Source organism: Solea senegalensis, linkage group LG1, assembly GCF_019176455.1.
Source record: "Solea senegalensis isolate Sse05_10M linkage group LG1, IFAPA_SoseM_1, whole genome shotgun sequence".
Classification (NCBI taxonomy): Eukaryota; Metazoa; Chordata; class Actinopteri; order Pleuronectiformes; family Soleidae; genus Solea; species Solea senegalensis.
The window spans coordinates 20,066,393-20,090,573 of NC_058021.1; the positions used below are offsets into that span (position 1 = coordinate 20,066,393).

Consider the following 24,181-nt stretch of genomic DNA (forward strand, 5'->3'; position numbering starts at 1 on the left):
TATTATATCACATTGATTTTAACCAGGAAAGCCTAATTGAGATAAGAATAAAAAATGTCTTTTAAAGACAGCAATACAATAAATGAAACTATCTACACAGATATCGGACTCATTAACTCCTGCAGGCACTGTTCATCTTTTGTCATTCTTTGGTAGTCATATGTTTTATGTTTATGTTTTATTTTATTTTATTTCCCACTTGTATGATTACATCCAAAAAATACAGTTCCAGAACAGTAATATAGATGAATAAATTGAAGTATGTGTGGGCAAAATGTCTCTTTTAAGTCAGGCAGCCGCTTAACCATTTGTGTCTTTTTTAAATGTGGTACTTGCAACTTTTTCCCACAAGGAACGAGGGTTTACATTCGGACTCTCGTTGTTTCTAGACGGACATAAAACAGTGGTGGGTGTGTTACTTCCGGTGTGAGTTTAGCACTGACAGATGCTACCTGTTCGGCTAAATCTGTGTTTGTGACATGTTTTAGTGATGGAGGACACGAAAACGCGGTAGTAAACCCACAAAGTGACGGCTTATTTGAAGGGACGCGTCTTCCGTTTCGTTCACAATGAGTCGACTTCCGCTGAAGAGGTTCTACAAAGAGCTGCCGGTGTGGATAGTGGAGGACCACCACGACGTAAGGCTGCCTGCTGCCTCACAATGCAGCGGTAATACAATAACTGTACCACTGCGTTTACTCCTCATAACTGCACACACACACACACACACAGCTGGCTTCAGCGTTAGATTTCTTTCTCCCTAGTCTGAGGGTAGAGGTTTCTGATCTGGATCTGGTCTAATGTGGTCTAGATACAGAGAAAGCAGTGAAATATCCATTTATTGTATATTCACAAATAGGTCAAGTGTTTCCCAGATCAGATACAGTGTTTTGAAGAACCTACAGTCTCTCTGGGACAATCCAGTCTAGGTTTGACAGTTCTTAGTATAGAGATTTTGGATCTGGACCTGGTATAATGTGGTCTAGATGCAGAAAAAGCAGTGAAATGTCATTTGTTTGCATATTCACAATTGGGTCAAATGTTTCCCAAACCAGAAACAGTGTTTTCGAGAATCTGCAGCCTCTCTGGGACAATCCAGTCCAGGTTTGACAAGTCTAAGCATAGAGGTTTTTGATCTGGACCTGTTCTAATGTGGTCTAGATACAGGAAAAAGTGGAGAAATGTCCCCTTTTGTTTGTGCATTTTCACAAATAGATAAACTGTTTGTTTACCAAATCAGAAACTGTTTTTTTAAAATAATCTACAGCCTGTCTGGGACTGTCTAGTCAAGGTCTGACAGTTCTAAATATAGAGATTTTGGATCTGGACCTGGTCCAATGTGGTCAAGGTTGCAGAAAAGGTAGCTGTAGGGTTGGGGGCAGGGCTTCACACAACGTTAAAGTTTATTTCAAATGTGTAAAATGCATCGTCAAAGCAGTAAGAGGTGAAATAAACGCAGGATCAGCTGCTCAGTAGAGTACATTAGGTTTGCCTTAACTTTCCCATTAATTGCTGATGCCAACTTCAGCGTCGTAGATGAAAGTACAGATAGACAACACAGTCAATGCCAGATGATTTAAAAAGTTTTAGAAGAATCTAACCGTAACATAACCAATGCAATAACTATAATTACATTTATTAATTATGAAATTGTACTCAAAATTGCTGCGACTCCCACGTGGCCCTTAAGGCAGGATAAGCTGTGCAGATGATGAATCAACAGAATGATGCATTTCCCCTAAACCTTGGAAGTGATGATCTTAAATGTCTCGTTTTTGTTTTGTTTAGTTTACAAATCTAAATTATTCTGTTTTTAAATGATGTATTTGTTATGTAGAGCAAAGAAACTGTAAAATATTCAAAGTTAAGAAGCTGAAAACTTTTAATTATTATTAAAAAAAAAATGCAGACTGAGATAAAATGTTTGTTCATATTCTAATCTACATTTTGTCTCTGAATTGTTCCCATACAAACTTCTGATTAATTACCAGATTGTAAATCAGTATTCTTTTACCACAACATAAGATCAGACCATTTAAACCTGCTGGTTTTACTGTATCTCTACCAGGTGGTGAGTCACATCTACCGGGCCATTGCATCAAGACACCTCCCTCAGAAAGACCTAAAGATGGTTCATTTGGACTCCCATCCTGATCTGCTTATTCCTGTCAACATGCCCGCCGACACGGTCTTTGAGAAGGAGAAACTGTTCAGGTGTGTGTGTGTGTTTGTCTGCCGCTCATACTGTTTTACAGCCAGGCTTAATTTAGTTGCTCTTGTGTCTCTCACGGGCTGTAAAGGAGGATTAGATGATGTCATGTAAGAGTCCTCATCAAATAGCTTTCATACCTCCTGCTATAAATCCAGTCTGTGTGTGTCTGCACATGTATTTGTTAACTCTTAAGGACCTTTTCTGGTGTAAACACCTAACTTCATGGAGACAAAAACAGGTCCTTACGTTTAGGGCATAGATGAATTGTGGGTAAGTTCAGGAATGAGTGAATGTCTCTCGTAGCACTGCACAGATTTGCTTTTATTTTTTTCTCCAGTGAGTTGAGTATAGAAAACTGGATAATGCCGATGGTGTACGCCGGCCACGTGTCCTGTGTTGCGTGGCTGCATCCATACTGGGCGCAGCAGATCTGTGAGGGAGAGCACAGGATGGCCGTGGGCAGAGACCCGTCCACCACCACCATCAGGTAGCAGAAATGTCCCGGATTTCTTCACAAAGCTGTCCTGATCTACCATTTAGTATAATCCTCAGGACTTACTTTTATGCCCTCTGAGCCCAGCTACTTCTCCACTTCTCTCTCTTTCTCTATTCTGTCCTTTTCTGTGCAGGGTGACCAGCACGGACAACTACTTCCTCAGCGACGGTCTCTATGTCTGTGAGGAGCAGCTGGAGAACTCTAAACCTCTCAGACTGAGCGTGGTCAAAGTCAATCCCGTCAGAGCAGGTCATTTATCACTTACTCTGTGTATATTTGACGGCGGATGCTTTTTGTATTGCAGATCAGATGAGGCTTAGGGATGGTGTGGATCTCCAGAGTCCCTTCAAAGTGAAAAGGGCACCATGAACTCTTGAGTGGCACAGCCACTCTCTCTCTCTGGGTTTAAGAGCCACAGAGAATCATGAACTGTTCCACTTGTAAACTGAGAGTTACAGCACAGCTAGGGTCCATCTGTGTGGTAAAACGAAGAAGTTCCGCACCAGTTTTTTTACAACTTCAACTAAGTTTTGGTTACTTTTAAAGCTGAAATTTGCAAGCGCTCCCTCTACAGTTTTAGAGCATGTATTTTTACCACTTTTACTCTTAATTCTCACCACTGAAGCTCCCTTCCCCTCTCCTGGCCATGTGCGTTTGTACATAGAAACATAGAGAAAGTGCAAATATACATAAATGCATAGCGAACAGAGAGTTTTCTCCCAAAGATACTTAAGAACAGCAGGAATACCAGGTCGGCATCCGTTTTGCATGCTTCTCTGTTTTTCAGCCCTCAACTATTAACATTTAACCACAACAGTGACTCTGAAGCTGTTAAATTAGCATAAAAATCCTCACATAATTCTGCTTTTACACAGTGTAAAGGGTAAAGCTACTGGTATGGATTCAAACGTGAACCCTAACAAAGAGAAAATGGAGAACTATTGGAATTGGGGACATTTTTTCATATTTTCATATTTTATTTACAAGCAGATTTTTTTTTTTGTACCCACGTTGAGCTTAGCGAGCTTTGCTGCTGATGCCATTAAACTCAAAAATCCCTCCACAGATGGAGGATTTTCTCGTCTTATAAAATATCCCATTATTCGAGTGCTCAGATTTTGAGGTTTTTACCAGCAGATGAAAATGTCTTTATATATTTTTTTTGACGATTTCTCTCTGAAAAATGCTCTGTTTCATCCTTTCCTCTCCTCTCTCCTCTCTCCTCTCCCCTCTCCTTTCTCCTTTCCTCTCCTCTCTCCTATTTCTGCAACACATCTCTTAATTACCCACTTCACACACGTCTTATGTTGCCTTCTCTGTCATTTCATCCCAGACAAGAAAGCACAGAAGGACACAACGGGGACGTGGTTTGCAAAGAGGCAGCGGACAGAGTGCTGTGAGACTGGGGAGGCCAGCTCCTCTGTGTCCGTGCAGCCAGGAGAGGGCGCCAAAATTCAGGCAGAGCAGCTGAAAAATGGTACAGGCCTGATGAGAGATGATGATGATGAAGACGAAGGATCAACCGGTTATGTTGTGAAGAGAATATCTGACTGTCTCGGCGAGACGGAGCCGTACATACTGGACATTGACTTGGATTTTTTCTCGTGTAAGAATCCCTTCAAGGAATTATACACACAGGTACGTCCCATTTATGCCGTCCGAGAGGAGAGGAGAAAAGATCAAATGAAAATCATGTAAAAATTAAATGTTAAATATAGAAAATATTCCTAAAGTTAAATCTTAAAATTGTAACGATGTGAAAACACAAGCGCGCTGTTTAAAGTGAAACTATTAGGTGCATAATTGAAACAAAAGCATAAGAGAGAGAAGGCATATTAATTATGAATGTTGAATCCCACTTATGCAAATGTTATGATTTTTACACATTTAACTTAATTAAATTCAAGTGTGCAGCATTCAAATGTGTGTTTATATTTAAAGTTCAGGACCTTAGCCATGGAATAACAAAAAATATAAACCTATATATTATATAATATTATATTACTCACAGTTCCACCTGACAGCTGTGTTGGTAAAAGTGGTACTTGAGCTTCCTGTGGTGATGCCTGGAGGAAAATGTCAAAAACAAAGGCAGTTTTTATGCAGTATGTCGATGTGTTCTAATGTAGTGCATGTTTCTGTGACTTCATGATGACAGGAGGGGGGCAGCTAACATGATCAAATCTGGCTCCTGTCAGGAACTCAGTGAAGTGCTGCTGAAATGTGTTCTGAGTTTTTTTCTTGACCTGACCTCTGTGACCTCTGTGACCTCTGTGCTGTCTCCGTGTACAGGAAGAGTACGCGATCCTGAAAGAGCTCTACAGCTTCACAGGACCAGGCCCTGATGCTGATGAGGTCAGACAACGGTCACACCGCCTCCAACAACAAGTACACCCGTTACATAACTGATCAGACAATCACACTGATTCAACTCAAACTGAATGATCAGAGCATTTCAGAAACTGCTGATCCAGTGATATTTTCACACACACAACCGTCTCTAGCTTTTACAGAGAGAATAATCCCAAAAAAAAAAAAAAAACAGAATCAAAAAGTTCCAGTGAGCAGCAGTTTTCTGGCTAAAAATGCCACGGTCATTAGGTGCCATGTGTACCTAATAAAGTGGCCAGTTAGTGTATGCACAGTATGCTCACTGTGTATAGAGTGGCATATATTGTAGTTTACTTTACCAAGGAAGGAAAGAGTGAACGTGCTGTATTTTTAGTTATATAATATATTTATATTTTACTTGGGCGTAGTAAAAAAATGTATTCTGATTAGTTTGACCTCAATTCATATTCAGCATAAGCAATAATCTGATTTAGATGTGTTTAGTATTATTAGTCACATGTATGTAGACGTTTGGAAATGTTTGCAGCAGTGGACTCGTGCCCAAAAACACTGTAATCACAGTAATGTCTTCCTCAGAATAAACCGGATTACTTGTGGTTTCCTTATGGTGTTTATTTTAATCTGATAATATTAAGTGTGTGTGTGTGTGAGACCAGGAGGAGCTGGATCACTGTGTAAATCGGCGCACACATCAGTTAGAGGATCTGGAAGCAGCATTTGCTGACCTCCTCGAGGACGACGGAGAAGAGACGGTTGGACGCTGGGCCGGTAATCCCGGGTAAAACCTCCCTCCTTGTTCACTTCACAGTGTGCTGCGTTGTAAAAATTTTCTGTGCGACTTCATTTGATAAATGTTTGTAAATGATTGAATTTCCCCGTGTGTTTCCAGGATGTCCTCACTGACCCAACTGGTTCTTAGTTTGAAGTCGAGAAACCCGTCTCCTGACTATGAAATGGTAAGAAGTACGTGAAGACAGCAACACCTTCTGTGAGGAACAATTCATTTCTTCATCTCCTGTCGTCCTCGTCTGCAGGTCCATCAGGCCGGGTTGACCTGTGACTCTGTGGAGCTGCCTCACCACATCAGCACGGACGAGGAGATCGACAGACTCGTCACCGCTGTGCAGCAGTTTCTGACTCCACTGTCCAAACCCACGATAGTCACCGTGTCCAGGTAAGCCACAGACTCCTGAAGAAGACGTCTAAATATAGTCAACAAGGTTAAATGTGCTTCTTTATACTGCATCTGTGTTTGTGTGTGTGTTCAGGTCCAGTCTGGATGAATACTGCCCTGTAGAGCAGGTGGATTCAGTCCAGAGCAGAGTATTGGCAGTGCTGGAGGACCTTTATGGAGCACTGGACTTGCACAAAGACTATGAGACGAGCAGCACAGGGACTCTGGACTGGCAACCACAAGCCTCTTGACGAAAAACTCTGTATGTCACATCTCTGATGTTGTGGACGTGGTATTTGTTCAACCACAGGAGAGAAAAAAGACATGTCAGAGTCTTCGAGTATATTTATGTCTTGTGTTTTACATGATACTGAAACAAAAGGTTCATCTCATATCATTTAAACCATTTGTCGCCCATTTTTCAACTACAAACTCAAGTTAGTTAACGCACTTACTCTCCTGCACCAAAGACCATAGAGGAAATTGCTCATTTTGCATCACAGCGTGCGAGGAGTTGTTGTTCAAATGTTTTATTTTGTGTCCCCACAGGATAAAAATGATGATTTTCTCTATGGACTTTGGTGCTGGAGAGCAAGTGCTTCACTGTCTTTCAGTTTCCAGTTGGGAAAAGGAAAAAAAAAAAAAATAGCACAAAAGTCAGTTCCTCATACGACCACATTTCAAATAACCTGAACTCTTCCATAGAAGTTCTTCAGCCTGGTTTATGTCCTGTCTTTGCACAAACAATAAACCACATTACTGTGAAAATATGGGTTAAATGACTCATGTCTCATTACATACTGTTTTATCTTGTAGACCAGGGGTGTCAAACTCGATAACAGAGATGGCCAACGTTAAAAACTGCCCAACTTGAGTGCAAAAAGTTCAGAACAATTGGTTTTCCATTGGTTTTGCCTGATTTCCTCCACTGTATTTCAGTACAACAGCACAAACAGACTTGTAATCACATGAATCTAAGCCAATCATTTGCTGCACTCAATAATGTGTACTAGATGTATAAATCTAAAAGAGAGGGAGCCAAATACAAAATTATAACCCCCCCTCTGGTTCCGGCTCTGTGTTTTCAAAGTCCACATTTAATCTGATGTAACTTGATAAGCCTTGTTTGACCCCTGTGTTATAGACAATAAATCAACACTTGATTCTCCAACTGACGGAGAAAATGAACTACAACACTTGCACTGTGTGAGACGCTCCTTCATCACCGTGAACACACACACATGCACACACACACACTGTCCTGCAGCAACAAACATGTTTTCATCAACCACGGGAAAATCGTCCTCAGCAGACGCTGCATTTTCTCCTCTGTAGTTAGTCTAATGTGGACGCTCTGATTATAGATTACTGATTATTGTGGATTCTGGGATTCTGTGTCAATAAAGGAGGAAAAATTCATTAGTAGTTTGTCGAGAGTCCAGTGGATTGTGTTTGTTGTTGTTGTTGGTAACAGCCACTGATAACAGGATACAACAGCCACTGAGTAATCTCATCTTTACAGGAAATTGTGCCAAGCTTGGGGTGTGTTTTCAGCTCGAGGCTGCGTTGATAGTGTCATTTTAATAGATAAATCGTTAGGAAAGGCAGCTCACCTCTGTAGACCTTTTTTAATCCTTATTTATGTCCATTTCAGTTCAGTTATTCTCTCCCATTACTTATATATTCTACATTATGTATTTTACTCATCCAGTTTACCTGGGTGAGGATGGACAAATGTCCATTTCAGATGCTCCCCGGCCTTTTTATCTCAGACTCAGGCACTGACACGCTGCAACCAGCAGAGGGCAGCAACATAAAGGCTATGTACAGTAAGATGCTGCAACCTCTGAGTCTGAAGGAGTGGAATAATCTTGAGTTATGAAAATAGAAGATTTATAAAAGCGTCAAACACTTACTGGAGCTTTAGTTACTTGCTATCCTCGTACACATTGTGTCGTATGAGCCTAACATACAGAAAATATTGAGATTTCTAAGACAAAAACTCGGACACATGTTAAAGTACACAGAGAAAACAAATTCAAAAGGATAATAATACACTTTCTTGTATTTACAGTGCACATCCTGAGTTCAGAGAGTGAACTGTATGCTCTAAATCCATGGCTCTCAACTTGTGGCTCAACCTTTGCGAGTTTCCTCTAGTGGTCACCCTATTCTACTGTATATACCACATATACTGTATATATATTGGAGTTTGTAGAAATTAAACAATTAACAACAAATAATAAATTAAATAATAATTATCTCTCACTCCATATCTATATCGTAATCTAATTTCACTGCACCAGTGTCTGACATACTGTACATGTGAGGAAGAGGATAATCGTGATAAGAGCTGTTTGTAAGTGTCAAAAGTGAATATTTAACTGTTATATTTAAGCCTTATTACACTTTTGTTTCAGTCAAAGCACCTACTGTGAAAATAACCTGTGGTATTTGTGTTATAATGGAAGAAAAATAACAGTTGTATAGCAGTGCCAGATACAGTCTGCTGCACACACCCAAAATCCTTTTATGATATGACCTGAAAATTCCAAGACAAAATCGCTGAATTTGGCCCTTTTAGCCGTCCGTACAGTACACGTTTGAGGCCGTGCATGTGCAAGACAATGGACTCTGCAAACAGGAAAAAAGTTTCATGCCACTTTTATTTGTCATTTCTTGTCACACAGGGTGGAAAACGTGGCGGCTTTGTTTAGAGTGTGTCCTCCCTCATCTCTCCGAGCCCCGGTTTAACCTTCTGTAAACAGAAAACAGATGAGGCTGTGGTCCATGTCAGAAATAAAAAACATTCCTCAGCTGTTTTTAATAACGTAGATCACAACTTTGTGCTGTGGAGAAACTCAGCTCGGCTACAGGAGACTGAGGATGTGCCCTTTCCCTTACACATCAGCAGATACGGATCATTTACACTGGAGAGAAACAACAGGAAATGCTTTTAATTCCAGTTTCCTGTGTTTGGGTTCACTTGTTTGACGGGATTAATGTAGTCAATTTAAAACGTGTGTGCAAAGGAAATGCATCGTATTTTAGTGCTTACATCACTATTGTGTTAAAGGTCTTTGTCGGGGCTTAACAAACAGAAGGTATTGCCTTGTACATCTATACAAGCTTTTAATCTTGTTTTCACATCAAATGCGATTGAAATCTGTCTCGTGACCTTAACTATACGTGCAAATTCCATACAGAGATGCACCGTGTGCATTTGAAGTGATGGTTGCGACTCCTTAGATTGTTGTGCCATAACCATACGTTTGATTTATTTCCTCTTGTTGTAACAAGAATATTTCAAAATAACCAGTCAGTGTTGAGATTATAGCAAAATCTCTGATGTCCCGTGTCACTTGTCAACTTATATTTGGGGTATGTTGTCATTCGGATCGCTAAACAGAGAATCAGAGTCACTTCAGCCACTGAAAAAAAGGGAATGGCTGCATATCCTCGAGCATTTTCCATGGTAACTGGACGCTAAACACAGGGTGACTGTGAAATTCATCATGTGGGATTAACGTCGCACACTGTTACACCTCGAACACGACGATGCGAGAGGTTCCAGTTTCAGTTGTTGGTTCCTTCAACGTTTAGGGAGCGTCAGGCTTCTGCATAACCCTGAGGGGACGTTCTCTGAACGTTGGACTGGCGATATATCCAGGGTGTGACCCCGGATAAAGCGGTAGAAAACGGATGGATGGATAAATACTGGAAAGCAGAGGAATCAGAGCCTTGCGTCCATGTACTTTGTCATTACGGTGGAAGCCCCTCAGGACTTCCGCAGAACGACGGTCCAATCGCAGACGAGATTCACCAGCGTGTTGCATTACCAGCTTCTCGGTACCGTAATTCAACGGTGTTGTGCAGAAAATAATTCACAATTAAAAAATAATTAAAGATGTGAAGAACAGCTCACTTCTTCAACTTGATAGTATAGTGTATCGTAGGAACAATCATTGGAACCAAAAACACATCAGAGCCATATCTGGATGTTTCCACTCCCTAAGTTATTTGAAAACTTGCTGCTTTGCTTCCCTGGCCTTTGACCTGTCCCTTGTCAATTCCTCCCCCTCAAATGCAATACATAGAAACAGCCAGCAGATGTCACTATTGTGCATCAAAAGCAGTGAGTCACTTTCAAGGCAATTTGTCAGAAAGCTTCAGTTTCGCAACCACTAAAAATACATTTGCCACCGTGAATATCAAATGGAAAGAGCTCGCTAATTCTAAAGTCTGATACTTCCAATACCAATTATTTCTACAGTGGCACCTCTCCCCTTCCTAGAAGTGTGGATGGAACATTTTCTAGCAGCGCCCCTGTGCGTTTATAGAACACGTGAAGACACTGTTGGGTCCACGTGTTTTTATGTGTACGTCTCCGCCCCAGCGGTCAGTGAACGCACCAGCAGCAGCAGCAGCGGCAGCGGTAACAGCAGCAGTTAAACTGAGTTTACATTTACACTCCAGCAGAGAAAGCAGCACAGACAGTCAAAATGAGGGAGATTAGTTTGTCCCGGATTGTTCTCATTCTGTTATGTGCCGTTTGTTTTGTTGTCGTCCTAATTATTAACGCTTTGGCCGGAACAGGCAAAGGTGAGTTCAAATAAAACTGTTTTGTTTATCTTTATTTCCTTTGTCACAACGCAATGTTTCATATCAGCCGTTAAACTTAATTTGTTTCACTCAAATCGTCAACATGTTGTCGTAAAACACCTTTAAAAAACACCGTAAAAGGGAAATACATGTGGTACGTAGTCTCTGCCGTTGTGTTTTTGTCTGGTTATGAAACAGATAATTACATGTGAGGGAGACTGGTAATGATGATTAATTACCTCTGTTGACTGCTTGTTATGACAGCGGTCATTGTTAGGCAAAAGAATGAGGAAGGTGTTTTTGTGTTACGTGAGTTAGCATATTAAGCTAGTATCGTCGCTAAGTTGCAGAAGCGAAGCAGAAAAACACACAAACCACTTTATTTGAAAAAGACCTTCTGTGTTTTAAGAGTGACGACATAACTAAAAACAAATGTTTACTGACTGTTAATAGTTTTTAAAACTTGTCCGTCGTTATTTTACGTCAACCTACGTCATCATAAACCAGTGTAAATATGCTCTTAAGTCAAAACTACCACATAACAGTACTTTCAGTTAAATTAGACTAGGTCTCATGCTATCACGTTATTACCGAGGACAACTGGTTGTTTCAGGGATAGAATTTGGTGAAAAGTGTTGACAGGGTGTGGCACCAAACTCTGATTCCAGCCTTTCCTCTGGATGAAATCAGTCATCGTTTCCCCTCAGAGTCTCTAAAGTGTGCTGAAAAGCATGGTTGCTTTTTCTGCTTTGTTTTATTTATTTATTTGTTAAACCCACCCACACCAGTGCCAGAAATTGGCTCTTTTTCTGCCACATCTTGTATTTAAGGTTTAATTACTTTAAATTAAGTTATTTTCAATTCTTTCAGAATGCTGGTACTAACTTTTGTAAAAATAACAGTTATTTTCACGTGTAATCGTGCATCTTTTGATTCATAAAATCCCGATCAGAGCTTCTCAAACCTGGAAATTCTCAAATGTGTTGTGTTTTTTTGTCAACAAACCTAAATGATTCAGTTTTAATGTCTTCTTTGTTACACGGAGCAAAGAAACCAGAACATATTCACAATTTAAGGAGCTGCAAACATGATTTGATTCCTAAAACACTCACACCTCACTTGAATAACCTTATAGGGCCGAATAATAATTCAGTAACCTATGTATTGCGATATAATTTTCTTTAATAGCAAATAGCGCAAACACAGTCTACAACTATAACTATAATTTCTTAAGATGTTTGAAATGTTTCCTTTTGAATAAGTGTTATTTGTTTATGTTTACATGTTACACACTAAGAGTTTTAAAATTTCTACATGGCGAGTCAAGGAATTGTCAGAAGTGTAATACGCAGTGCTGATAAAGCTATCGGCTTCACACGACTTTCCAGACACTGTGTTTTTTCAGCGTCTGGATCTTATGTCCCCCCGGGCACATTTCCACGCTGGACATAGAAAGTTGCGTCTAGACAGAGATGCTAGTAAAGCAAAGTGGATGCGAACAGGTTGAAATATGACTCAAAACACAGATGCGTGTATAGAAAGTTCCAGAAGTAAATTCTACTACAGTGCAAAATAATAGAAACTCTTCCCCCTGCACTGCACTGTATACTCAAACGCTCCCTCAGTCAATTCTGATTAGCATTGTTTGGCTTTTTAACTGGCTTCTTCAACTTTTACTCTGACATTTATCCTGATAATTACCATCTACTGATGTGAAATATAGATTTGTGTATAAAAGTAAAAGTAATTTTCACAAAAATTTAACCATAACTGTACATATGTATTTTACATGTTGCCTGAGTGACCTCAGTCTCTTCCACACAGTATGAGCTATGCAGCTGTTATTGGAACACTCCGTCATATTTGCTTGTTAGCCAAACCTCAGGTATGATAATCGTCAACAGGGCTAAAGAAGAAGAAGAGCGTGCCACACCTGCACTGTTTTCCTACTCCATGTACAGTTAAATCAACCTTTCTATTTGATTCGACTTCTGTCCTTGTGACTGCCTCTGCTACTCTAGGTGGTTTTAGTTAGTTCAGGGTTTCGTTGTTAGCATGACAAGAGCCAGTCCAAGTCTTCTTAGCATCTATTGACTCAAAAATATTCAAGTCTTTAAGCTGACAGTGCATAAATTCGGTCCCCTCCTCGTCCGTCCAAATAATGAACCAGCTGCTTTTGTCTTCTTATTCTGCGTATCTTTTAATTTTTGGGCCCACATGGATTTTTAAGATCCAGTTTCAAATGTACTGACTCATGTTCTTGTGCTTTTCTAGGATTCTTCCATTCCTCTACTGGTAACGTGTCGGGACGCTATGAGACGGGCATCACTCCGGCAGGCTGGACCTTCTCTATCTGGGGTGTCATCTACACATGGCTCACCCTGATGGTCATATACATCACCTCGTATGCCTTCAGAGGGTACGCTTGCGTCATAGCAGCCACACAAAACTATTTACTACATGTGTATCTGTACATTCAAGCTGTCAGAGACGAGCTGCTGTGTCGTGCAGATGAAAGTAATACTGCTCCTCTTTCTATTTCCAGTTCCTGGGCTCAGTATCTGCTCCCCTGCGCCTTCTATTTCTGCTGGCTGTCCAGTATGGTGATGAACGTGGCGTGGCTGGTGCTGTGGGACAAAGAGTACGTCTGCGGTTTTATATTTATTACTCTTATTTATTTTCATACAGGAAACACAAACACAACACAGAAAACATACAGGATATATGTTACTGCTCTGGCTATGAAGATTATTTCTTTTGGGATGTATTATAGAGATTGTTTAATACCACTTTTTTGTGTCCGATACAATATCAGTATCACAAACTGTAATGTTCCAAATTCCATGGCATTTTGGTTAGTATCAGTATGAGTGTTGGCTCATGCCTGACATCTGGTGTATAGACTGTTGCTGTGCTGTATTAATGAACCTTCCCTCTGTGTTTTTCAGGTTCATGCTGGCAGCGTTGGTTGTTTTAATCCTGCTGGTGATCTCCAACTACAGCGCTCTGTTCTTCTGCTGCTTTGCCACAGATTACTACGGAATATGGTTGAAAACGTACCATTGCAAAGACCTGGCGTGTCTCTACATACTGGTACGCACTTTTTTTGTCTTTAATTGAGGACACTTAAAGTCAGTTTAATCTGATTCCCTGTGTTGTTCTGTTCAGGCCCAGAATGGTCTGGCTGTGTACACCACATGGACGTCCATTGCCTCGCTGATTAACTTCTCACTGGTTCTCCAATTGTGGGGCGTGGACAAGACCACAGCGGCCACCGCGTCTCTGTGCATCCTGTTTGGATTCGTGATCGTATGGTAAGCTCTTCTCGGACAAACTGATAATGTATGTTTTTTTATTCCTGAATCCATGTGTTTGCGTTAGGTTCATCCTCGAGAACTGGGTGTTGGACCGCTGGGTGCGTAATATCCTGACCATCTATGCCGTGGTGATCGTGGCACTCGTCGGAAACGTCTACAGACACTACAACCCGGCCGACCCCACTCCGAACTCTATTTTCATGGGTGAGTCCAGTCATGCAAACAGCAGCCACACTCGTCTTTAAAGCTGAGATCTGCTCTGTTTTGTTTCCAGTTTTGAATCACACAAGCTTTTTGGAATTTCAATCACAGCACGCTGAACACGATTCTGATTTTTTTTAAAAACGTGGCGGGTCATCACTCACTGGTTCCTTTTTCTTTATGTGTGTGTGTCTCCCGTCAGTCGTGCTGCTGGTGGTGGCGTGCGTCCTGCTGGTGTCCCGGGTCTTCACAGTCATCTGGAGGAACAAGTGGCGTCCGCTCCACTCTCCGGGCTCGGCGCGGCTCATGGTGTCGCCTCTGGACAGCAGGAAGTTCCGTCTCTTCACCTGAAACCCAGCAGCAAGTGTTTGACGGTGCTAACTTTGTATTCTCACAAATGACCACAGGCACAGATTTGTAATGAGAAGGCAGGAAAAACCTCTGCTTCTATTTTCTCTTCTCCACACTAACTCCAGAGCTTTTTTTACACATTGAACACATTTTACTTTGAAGTTTACTTATAAACTACTATGTTCACGACTACATGAATATCGTTGAAGTATAAAGTACAGTTATCAATTTTATATCTTGCTATTTTAAGCTAATTTTCTGTTTTTGCGTTTAGACACAGTGGCTTTTTGCTGTTCATTTAGTCACAGCCCAGCACTTTTACATTTAAAATACTTACTGAAGGACAAAAAAACTAGAAGAAGTAGAAGTACTTGGTGCTCAATAATCTTATCATAAGTGTTGCTGCGTTTTATTATGCTCATTTATTTTGTATATGCACAGTGGTTATGAATATACTTGGTATAATTTGAAGAATGTGCCTTGAATTCCTTTTATTCTGATAATTAAAGTTCTGTATGTCTAACCCAGTCTATTTTAACATTCCCCCCCACACACCTTTAAAAAGCCTTGTTTCACTTCATAAACCAGAGAAAAAAAAAAAACCTTTCACATCTTTTTACTTTTGCCCAAGAAACTTCCCTCAGGCAGCTATTGTATTTCCTGTCCTCATGCATGAGGTGCTAAAATGTGCAGCTGGAGTCATTTTCTGAGGTTTTGGCAGTGTGTGGAGAATTAATCTGGAACACAAACATGAGTTTTAGCAACACTTCCCGTTATTCACATTGAGTGTGATTAATTTTTTCCCCTTTTTTTATATCGTTTTATTTAGTTTTTATTCATTCCGAGTTGAAGAAATACTGCTATATTTAATTAGTTAGTTGGTCTGTGCTAGTTTGATTTAAATAAGATATATAAAGAAATAAAAGAGACAAAAAAAGTGTGGGGGGAGATTCTCTATCAACAGCTGCTCGTTTGTTTACAACGACATTTTCTTTCCGAGTTCAGTTCAGCACATTATTTATTACTGTGCCACTTGAGAACATGGTCTAAATGTGAGCTCTAACATCACGTGTAATGTACTAAAAATAATTTTCTGATTTATATTTGGTTTGTCACTGAAGGTGAAGTAGTGAGTGTTACTGGGCTTACTTTGGATTTTTGCATTGTTTTTCTGCCCCCCTGTGGTCATAACTTCTTACTGCAGGCTTCATAACGTTTACATTTTATGAGCTTATTACTATACACACAGTTAAGTCCCAACAACCTGGTGCTTTTGTTCGTTTGGCTCTGTGCACTTTGTTGGCCATGATAAGGATGAATTGAGTCAAAATTAAAGATTCAACATAAGGTTTTTCCAGCTCTGTGTGATTGATGTTAAATTTAATAGAAGTCGTTGTAGATCCCAAAAACTACGTTCAACCAAACCTAAAGAGAGCAGTGAGACTTGAGGACTACTATTATATGTTTTTTTTATGGTGAAGAAAGGTTTCACAGTTTCAGGAATTCAAGATAAGAGTTGTAGAACGATGTATTTATCTAATATTCCACAACAGTTCTTGTGGAATATTGAGACGCAATAGAGTAGAATTCTATAATCCTGTATCTGTTAGGATACATGAGGTTGGAATTTTCGAATCGTTTCATCACAGTTCTGGATTTTTATGTTTCCTGAACGCTCATGTGCGTAGGGATTATTTACGAAAGTTAGAAGAACAGTCTATAACCAGCCATTTCTTAAACATGATGTTCTTTTCACTCACAGTGTAATTTACAATTTAAAACAGGAAAAGAAGAGGTGATGAGGACAATGAACAACTGACTCACAATAAGTTAGCAAATAAATTAAATTGGTGTACATTTTAAATGTGTATATACATATATATGTGTGTACAGTGTATTTACAATTTGTATATGAACTGGTTAGATAAGGGGGCTCAATCTCATGGCTCATGAGCCACATTTTCCACTATTATGGAAGTATAGAGCATTGGGCCAAATGTATAAAAAAAATAATTTAAAAATAACAGCCTATTTTTTAAATTTTGTTTCCACAAACATTAACGTGCGGACCTAATTTTCTTGCATTATCATCCTAAATATTTTTGATTGCAACATCACGATGGATTATTATGGCCAAACTGTCGGGCCCACTCCTGACCAGACTAGAAGTTCACTTGCTCCCAGGGCGTTTTGATTGTGAGGCCCCCTGCTGGGAGAGATGTTGTATAACAAATACTGTAGAATTTAGAACTGTGTTTATGTGAGGTTTAGGGTTTATGGATCGAATTGGATTGATATAAGTACCCAAAATCTTCATGGAGATGCAGCTTCCAATGAGCTGGAGTCCAGTCGGGTGCAGCGAGCCAGATGTTTGTTCCACTGGCCTCAGTGCTGCTGCCGCCACCGTGGGATAAACTCTGGGCAAGAGTTGGTGAGCGCGGGCTGTGCCTTTAACAGAGGAGGAGGAGGTGACAAATCAAGAACAGGTGAGAAGGTTAGGAAATGGAGGGAAAGTCAAAGCCACACCCAGCAGCAGGAAACACATCCACAAGCCCAGAGAGAAATGCAGCTATTAACAAGGTTATTATGGGATGAAGCACAACCTCAGCCAGGTCTGTTTTTTTTCTTTCTTTTTTTTTTATGAAGGGGTAGTAATGCACTACTGCCTGTTCCTTTAATGATTAAATTAGAATCACATTAGATGTGCATTAGGCAGCTAATGAACTCTTACCAGGAACACAAGATAAATCACTCGCCAGTCGTAGTGCGTGTTGTGGAGTCCGTCTTAGCTTAGGGCTTCTGTGGTCTCGTCACCTGATGACGATGCTGAGCAGCTCATGTGAAAGCAGGAAGGAAGAGGGGAAGATGTTTGTGTGATGCTTGTGTGTCCATATGTTGTTGTCTAAAAATGAATTTGAAGCTTCTATGGATCGTATCGCTTGTATGTATTCAAATATTTGTATCGTTTTATGTCCTTCTTGGCCTTAAATGGGTCTCTGAATTCATTTGCCTTCCTGTCTTGGGATGAACATTTGTGGAAGTGACATTTAAACATTATTTTTATTATTTTACAATAAATATTGCAGTTTTTATACAATGGACTACAACTGTTGTAAAACTGTTGATGATTATGAAGTATCTGTGAGTAATACAGTGTATGTAAAGCCATGTTTTTGTAGTTTATTCTTCTTCCATATAAAAAAGAAATAATTACTGATTGATTTTGGTTTGTGGACAAAACTAGACACTCGAGAACGTCGTCATGTCGAGGTTTGGGAGCAAACAAGTACTCAATTTGTCGATTATTATGAAAATAATCACTAGCTGCGGACCATATTCCCCAGTCGTGCAGATCTTTAAAAGACAATCAGACAAAGTTGTTTCCATGATCATTCAAAAAGCACAGCGGAAACAGTAAGTCATGTCCGTGAGCGCCAGATAACCTGTGATATATGTGGACAGAGAGGATCAAAAGGTTTACACTTCCCCAGGGCACAAACCTCTAACTCTTCTAAAACATGCACCAAAATGAATCAGAAGTTAAGATAATACCCCGAGCAAACATCTATAATTCAGCTCTGAAAGGTCATTTACCTCCGACATTTAGGTCATTTAGCACTCAGCGCTCCTCATAACCGAGTCATTCATGACTGAGAAGCCCTTGTTGTGTCTGAGCTCCCGCTCAAGACCTTCTTACCTCCCATATCACCGCTGATATGGTCAAAAGCCAAACTCTCGGCTAATGTCGGGCCTCGGCTACAGCAGCGCCGCAGCCCTCCAGTCTGAGTGCTGGGAATCTTCCAGGATGCAGTGTAACGTTAGAAACTACCCAGAGGACGTTTTGTCCACATATCAGTTCTTTATGATCAGGCTGACATCCTGAGCATGTGCATTAACATGAGCGTCTTCCTGAGATGATGATAGAAGCCCTGATGACACCACTAAGCGGACCTTCAGTCATCCGCTAATGAATGCCATTACCGCGCATCAATTTTCAAGAATAAAAATGGCCTCTAAAGCCAAAGTCTCTTACATCCACGCTGATAACAAGACAATCAGGCCGTGTTTGCAGTTAAGTCATTCGGGGCTTGGTCCATTTGTCTTCACCGCTCAAAAAAGTCAGACTTCATCTACAAAATTGGCAAAGACTTTACAGTTGTTATAAAAAATGCTTTCAGGCCGCTCCAGTCTAAAGCTATGGACCCATAAGTAAGTTTGTTACCAGTGGTATGATATGAAGTAAGAGTTGTTTGGGTTTTCGCAGCCTTAGAATAACGGTGTGTTCCATTTTCATGAGAAGTTGGAAGTGCCAGGGTTGTTAGCCATGGTTAGCCGCTGTTAGCGATACCAAAATGATAGCAACACGCAAGCAGTGTAGCGGCAAAGTCAAATATTCTTAAAATTGATTCACGGCAAAAAATCTATCTGTCAACGTCAAAGCCACTTTCAGACAGTAATGTTCTTTAAAATGAGGGAAAACTGTCACGTTAGCAATGTTTACGAAAAACTTTTCAGCTGAATACGCTATTGGAACTGGAATTACCACGGCTGCTGGCACCAGACCTTGCCCTCCAATGGATCCTCGTTCAAGGCTTTTAAGTGAACTCATTCTCATTACAAGCACGTTTGATGCAGTCAGGTCGTGTGGACCAACAGCCACAGGAAATGGCGTCAGAAGACGCCAGGATGCAGTGAGAATATCAAAGCAACGATGGCGATTACCCTAAACTGTCGCTCTCATAGAAGGGGAAAAAAAATTCACTGAAACCAGTCGGTCAGTGTGAACTCCAAGTCTTTTCAAAATTCGGTATCGACTATTGTTTAGTGTGTGTCTCCTCCCCCCCGCTCAACACGTCCTTCACATTTTGAAGTGGAAAACGATGGCGAAGAGCTTTGTCGACATAACCAAAGAAGAAGAGAGAGGAAACTTTTTATCAGATGTAGGAAAAAAAAGAAATCCAGCCCAACGTATTAGCCTAAAGAGGCCATAAGAAAACTCATATCATACACATGTCGACCTGTACTGTTGTGACCAATGACCCACAAAAGCTAATCACACACATATGTGTATATTTATATATATATATATATATGAAGGAAATAGTTTGCTGCTTTATTAATGTGTGGACCACCGCATAATAACCAACAGGAGGTTGAATCACATTAACGCGTGAACATTCTTTGGTTACAACACAGATTTACTGTGTCTGTCTACGTTCCTAAAGAGAGGATCGGCCCACAACCACTACAGGACGACACTAAAAGCCCACTTAAGCAACAGCACCTTTAGAGTGCATGGAAAGTGCATCCATGTAAATATTGAACACACACACACACAGAGTTTGTGTTTCTCTTGTGGATCAATATTGAATCTGGACAGTAACCTTATTTGCACTTCTGTTTTCTTCTTAGTGAACGCTGCTGACGTCAGGCAGTGTGGGACATGTTCTTAAGTGAAATCACAAGGAATTATTTGTCCACGTCTTTTTGAATGGCTTTTTTTGTGTTTAATGAAACTGTTGAATATACAGAACATGGACCTGGTCTGGTGCACACAGGCATGTGTTATGGTGTATCTCAAAATATTACTTAACTCTACTAAACTTAAAAAAAAACTTAGATTGACATTGTCCACATGTTTTCATAACACACAACACTCACTATAGAGAGTTGAAAGATTCACAGAGCCAAGAACCGCAAATGAACCAAAGAACAACATAGATAGGGTTACAGATTTCCATTTTCTTTACAGCTGCAAGATATTTTATCTCTTTTTAAAGTGTCGTCTTCCTCCATAGTGCTCTTCAGAGGTTAGCTGGACTTTTTCTGGAGCTAAGTTGATGGCCTTTCACGTCTCATCCAAGAGGGAGTCGTTGTTCACAACCTCTGATGAAAGTTCTGAGGAAAGGACTGAGGAAGCATCTTGGATAACTTAGCTCAAGTAAGTCCAGTTACCTTCAGCTAACTTCTGAAGATGACTATGACCTGGAGGACCAGGGAGAACCTTCACAGAGGTTATAAATACACTAACTGCAGCGGTGGCACCTGGTGGTGGTCATCTGCTTAAAGGTTCAACAAGTTCCTGATCATGTCAGGTTGTCTTGACCTTGTTAGTATGCCTAAATACCTGGAGTTGGTATGGGATTGGCTGATTAGATATTTGCTTTTACAAGCCGATAAAATGGTGTCCCTGATACGTCTACCACCGTCATGCTGTCCTGACTTTGCTCAGATGAATTTCACGGACCGTAACCTTTATCTACAAAGTGTGCTACATGAATTCATCCTTCTAAAAACTGATTTAGTGCTGCTATAATGTAACTGTGGAGTTCCATGGTGAATTCTGCTTTAAAATTGATGTGGTTAAATGATTATCCTTCAGTATACGGGTATTCTGAGACGTAGTGTCACTACCTCCAGGCTGTACTAAAGTATTTGAAGGCCTCTAAGAAAGCAGCTAAAATAATTCCTGTTGCATTTCTCACAGCTCAGGTGAGTCAGAAGCCGACCTGAGCCTCCACTGTTTACACCAGAGTAAAAACTGTTGCGTCCATTTGTCCGTGGCGCGTATCGATAAGTTTGTCTCTCAAGAATCGGATGAATAATGGATCAAAGTCAAACGTTACTTAAGATTCAAATCCATCTGAGGGATTAGATCAGCAGGTCTGGACTTCAAACAGCAGAAACAAATCAAGGTCTGGCATGTTCTGAGGTCGGTTATTGATCACCGCTGGCTGCAGTTCTGTTTGCCTTTTGCGGTGACTGTCCGGAGCACAGAACCCAGCCCGTCTGGATTTCCAAGGGAAAGTGAAGCCACAGGGGTTTGACATCCAGCCTGTTGAGGATCTCTCAAAGTCAGCTTTTCCTTCTGCATCATTCAGCTGTTTGTTTTTTCTTTTTTTTTTTACATAACTTAATCCAGTTTTTGTGAGTCAGCCAAATGGTGATTCATCACATCACAGGCAGGACCTTTTGCTGCTATCAGCGCAGAGATAATGTTGTTTAACCATGGGAAGTGTTGCATGTCTACACTCTGTGCAGATACAAATCTATTAGATTCTTTTATTTGTGTCAGGTAAACATTTTTAAAGTGCTATTTTTTTTGGAGGGGACAGTTAGCGCTCGCCAAGCAGCTAACCACAGTTTGTCTTTCGTCTTTGTGTTTTTATGGATTTCCTAGTGTTATGACTGCGTTTTATCCCAATGACGCATTATGTTTTGTAATGGACAGGATGCTAACACCATGAGGAAAAGCCATGATCTGTCCCTGTGCTTTTAATTTCACTCAAATGTTTTCATTTCAGTCAAAGAGTGACACAAGCAGTTAAAATGCAATCATGTTAAAATGTCTGTAGACGCTTAAAAATCCAATTTTTCTTCAGAATCATGGGCTCACATGTATCTGTGGTTTTTATTTTTTTGTCGTTAGCTCGCGCTCCACAACACAAAACTCATGCTGTGGCTGGTTTATCTGTTCAAAGCAAGTTAATACAAAACTTTTCACCTTCGATGTGTCTAGTATAAATTGTACAATAATAATCTGAAGGATAACAATAGGTTTCTCGTACAAATTTGTGCCAGGAGCTTCAAAATATGAGCCGCTACCAGCATCTGAAGCTCTCCTTGGACAACCCTGATAGCAGCACACTACAATAGTCCAGCCTGGGTTTTTTAGCTATTATAAGCAGCTGGAAGTTGAGTGATAACTGGCTTATAGTGTATATTTGGATGTCATCAGCTTAACAATGAAAATCAACCCCAAATCTGCCGGAGGTGCCAGGTACAGCGAGAACAATAGCGGACCTAGGACGAAGCCCTGTGGAACACCGTGCTTAACAGAACATGACTCAAGATAAAACGTTGTTATAAAGAACCGGACGAGTTTGTTCTGATGGAACGGATTTGCTGAAATGCTGATTCTACATCTGCTAAAATCCAAACACTTATTATTGTAATGTGATTATACACTTTATATATAAACGTACTTATGTGTAGCATATTCCATTTCTGCCAATACACCCCTCCTAAATGTTACACACTGGAGCTTTAAGTGCTCTGCATTTCAGCAAAGAGGCTTCGCCGAACCCTTCTTCCCTCCCACCTAATGTACTAATGAGGGAATAATAGCATTGATCATTTCCTCGTCAATATAGTTGTCAAACTTATGCTTGATTGGGTCTAATCAGGAGTTAATGCTCCTGTGAATCCTTGGCCGCTCCACCTTTGTCCATAAACAAGTAAACATGAGGTCAGCGCTCCTCAGCTTGTTCTTCAACGCAGCGTCTTTTAATGGCGGGCGATAAACAACCTTAAGTGGAGTTTTAAGTGTTTTTATCTGGTATAAATCCCAGTTACAGTAATTTCATACATCTTTGCATCATAAATTTCTCGGGGAAGTGTCTCGGCTGTTGCGCTTCCCGGCAATCAAGGACTATCAAAAACACGGAGTTTGTCCTCCATCTGATAACTTTGTAAGTGAGAGGTTTATTTGGATTTAATACGATAGAGATGAACAGCGATCACTGTGACGTTGAGCTAATGGAGAGAGCTTTAATGAAAATGGACTTGGAGTGAAGGGGAAAAAATAAATATGATACTCGGACGCTCAGAAACTTGTTGTTTATTTAAATAAAGATAAGTATTCATGTAAATGTTATGTGTGAGTCAACGTTAAGCAGCAGCTCTTGTATTCTCGTATTTTATTCCACATTTCAATTATTCATAAACGACTGAAAGTCTAAACACCGACAGGGACAACGCGATAAATCTTAACGTACTCCCTCAGCATTTAATCTTCATGTTTAGAGCAACGTGAAAACAGCTAAATAACTTTATCTCTTCCTTCATAATTGTCTTTTCCAGCATGACACGAGACATCTTCATTTTCTAAAAGGTCTTATGATATCGTCCATACGTTGTATTCATCTACAATGAAATTAACACGTATTGGAGACGTTGGCTTTTACTTTTGAACATTTTCATTCCTTTATACTTCATTTTACTTTGTTTATCAGTTTTACTTCATCTCAGTCCTGTACATTACTGTTCCCTGATGAAAATCTAAATTATTTATGTGTTTGCTCATCTTATGACCCTTTAAAAACTATATATGTTTAAACTTTTGTCCTATTGGCTTGCTTTAAATATTTTTAAATTATGATCGGAATTACTTTTCTATGTGCTTTAATTTTTTAAATCATAGATTTTACACGTTTATTTGTTCTCCTTAAATTCTCTTTTTGTGTGATAATGTGCTTTATTAATACATTTTCCCTGCTGTGCCTCGCTCTCATAGATTTTAAAGGAAATATAAGGAATATGATTCGTTAGTGACTAAATAATAAAAAAAGTACATGTGAGAAATGCAACTATGTGAAATAAAAAATATTCTAAACTTCTTGCTGTACAATAATTCAACTAAACTGTAACATACAGGCTTGGGGATATCCATATTCTTATTTTGATGAAGAAAATAA

At 40.1% G+C, this 24,181-nt stretch overlaps 2 protein-coding genes across 3 annotated transcripts; both read left to right on the top strand.

The window, feature by feature from the left end:
- Window positions 1-411: 411 nt before the first annotated feature.
- On the top strand, window positions 412-6,801 carry lg1h5orf22 (linkage group 1 C5orf22 homolog). Of its 2 annotated transcripts, none has more exons than XM_044022847.1 (10): window positions 412-669; window positions 2,069-2,214; window positions 2,550-2,699; window positions 2,842-2,957; window positions 4,042-4,346; window positions 5,001-5,063; window positions 5,717-5,838; window positions 5,950-6,016; window positions 6,095-6,234; window positions 6,329-6,801. In XM_044022847.1, the coding sequence occupies exons 2-10, from the start codon at window positions 2,129-2,131 to the stop codon at window positions 6,483-6,485; spliced, it is 1,206 nt and encodes a 401-aa protein (XP_043878782.1). In that variant the 5' UTR covers window positions 412-669; window positions 2,069-2,128; the 3' UTR covers window positions 6,486-6,801. The 2 variants fall into 2 exon arrangements, with proteins under 2 accessions (XP_043878782.1, XP_043878707.1); XM_044022772.1 differs by having other exon boundaries at window positions 412-638.
- Window positions 6,802-10,638: 3,837 nt separating this feature from the next.
- LOC122781742 lies at window positions 10,639-16,056 on the top strand. The gene is made up of 7 exons (XM_044045717.1): window positions 10,639-10,836; window positions 13,111-13,255; window positions 13,382-13,477; window positions 13,785-13,929; window positions 14,005-14,150; window positions 14,218-14,357; window positions 14,557-16,056. Exons 1-7 carry the CDS (start codon window positions 10,737-10,739, stop codon window positions 14,703-14,705), a joined length of 921 nt encoding a protein of 306 aa, XP_043901652.1. The 5' UTR covers window positions 10,639-10,736; the 3' UTR covers window positions 14,706-16,056.
- The last annotated feature ends 8,125 nt before the right edge of the window (window positions 16,057-24,181 follow it).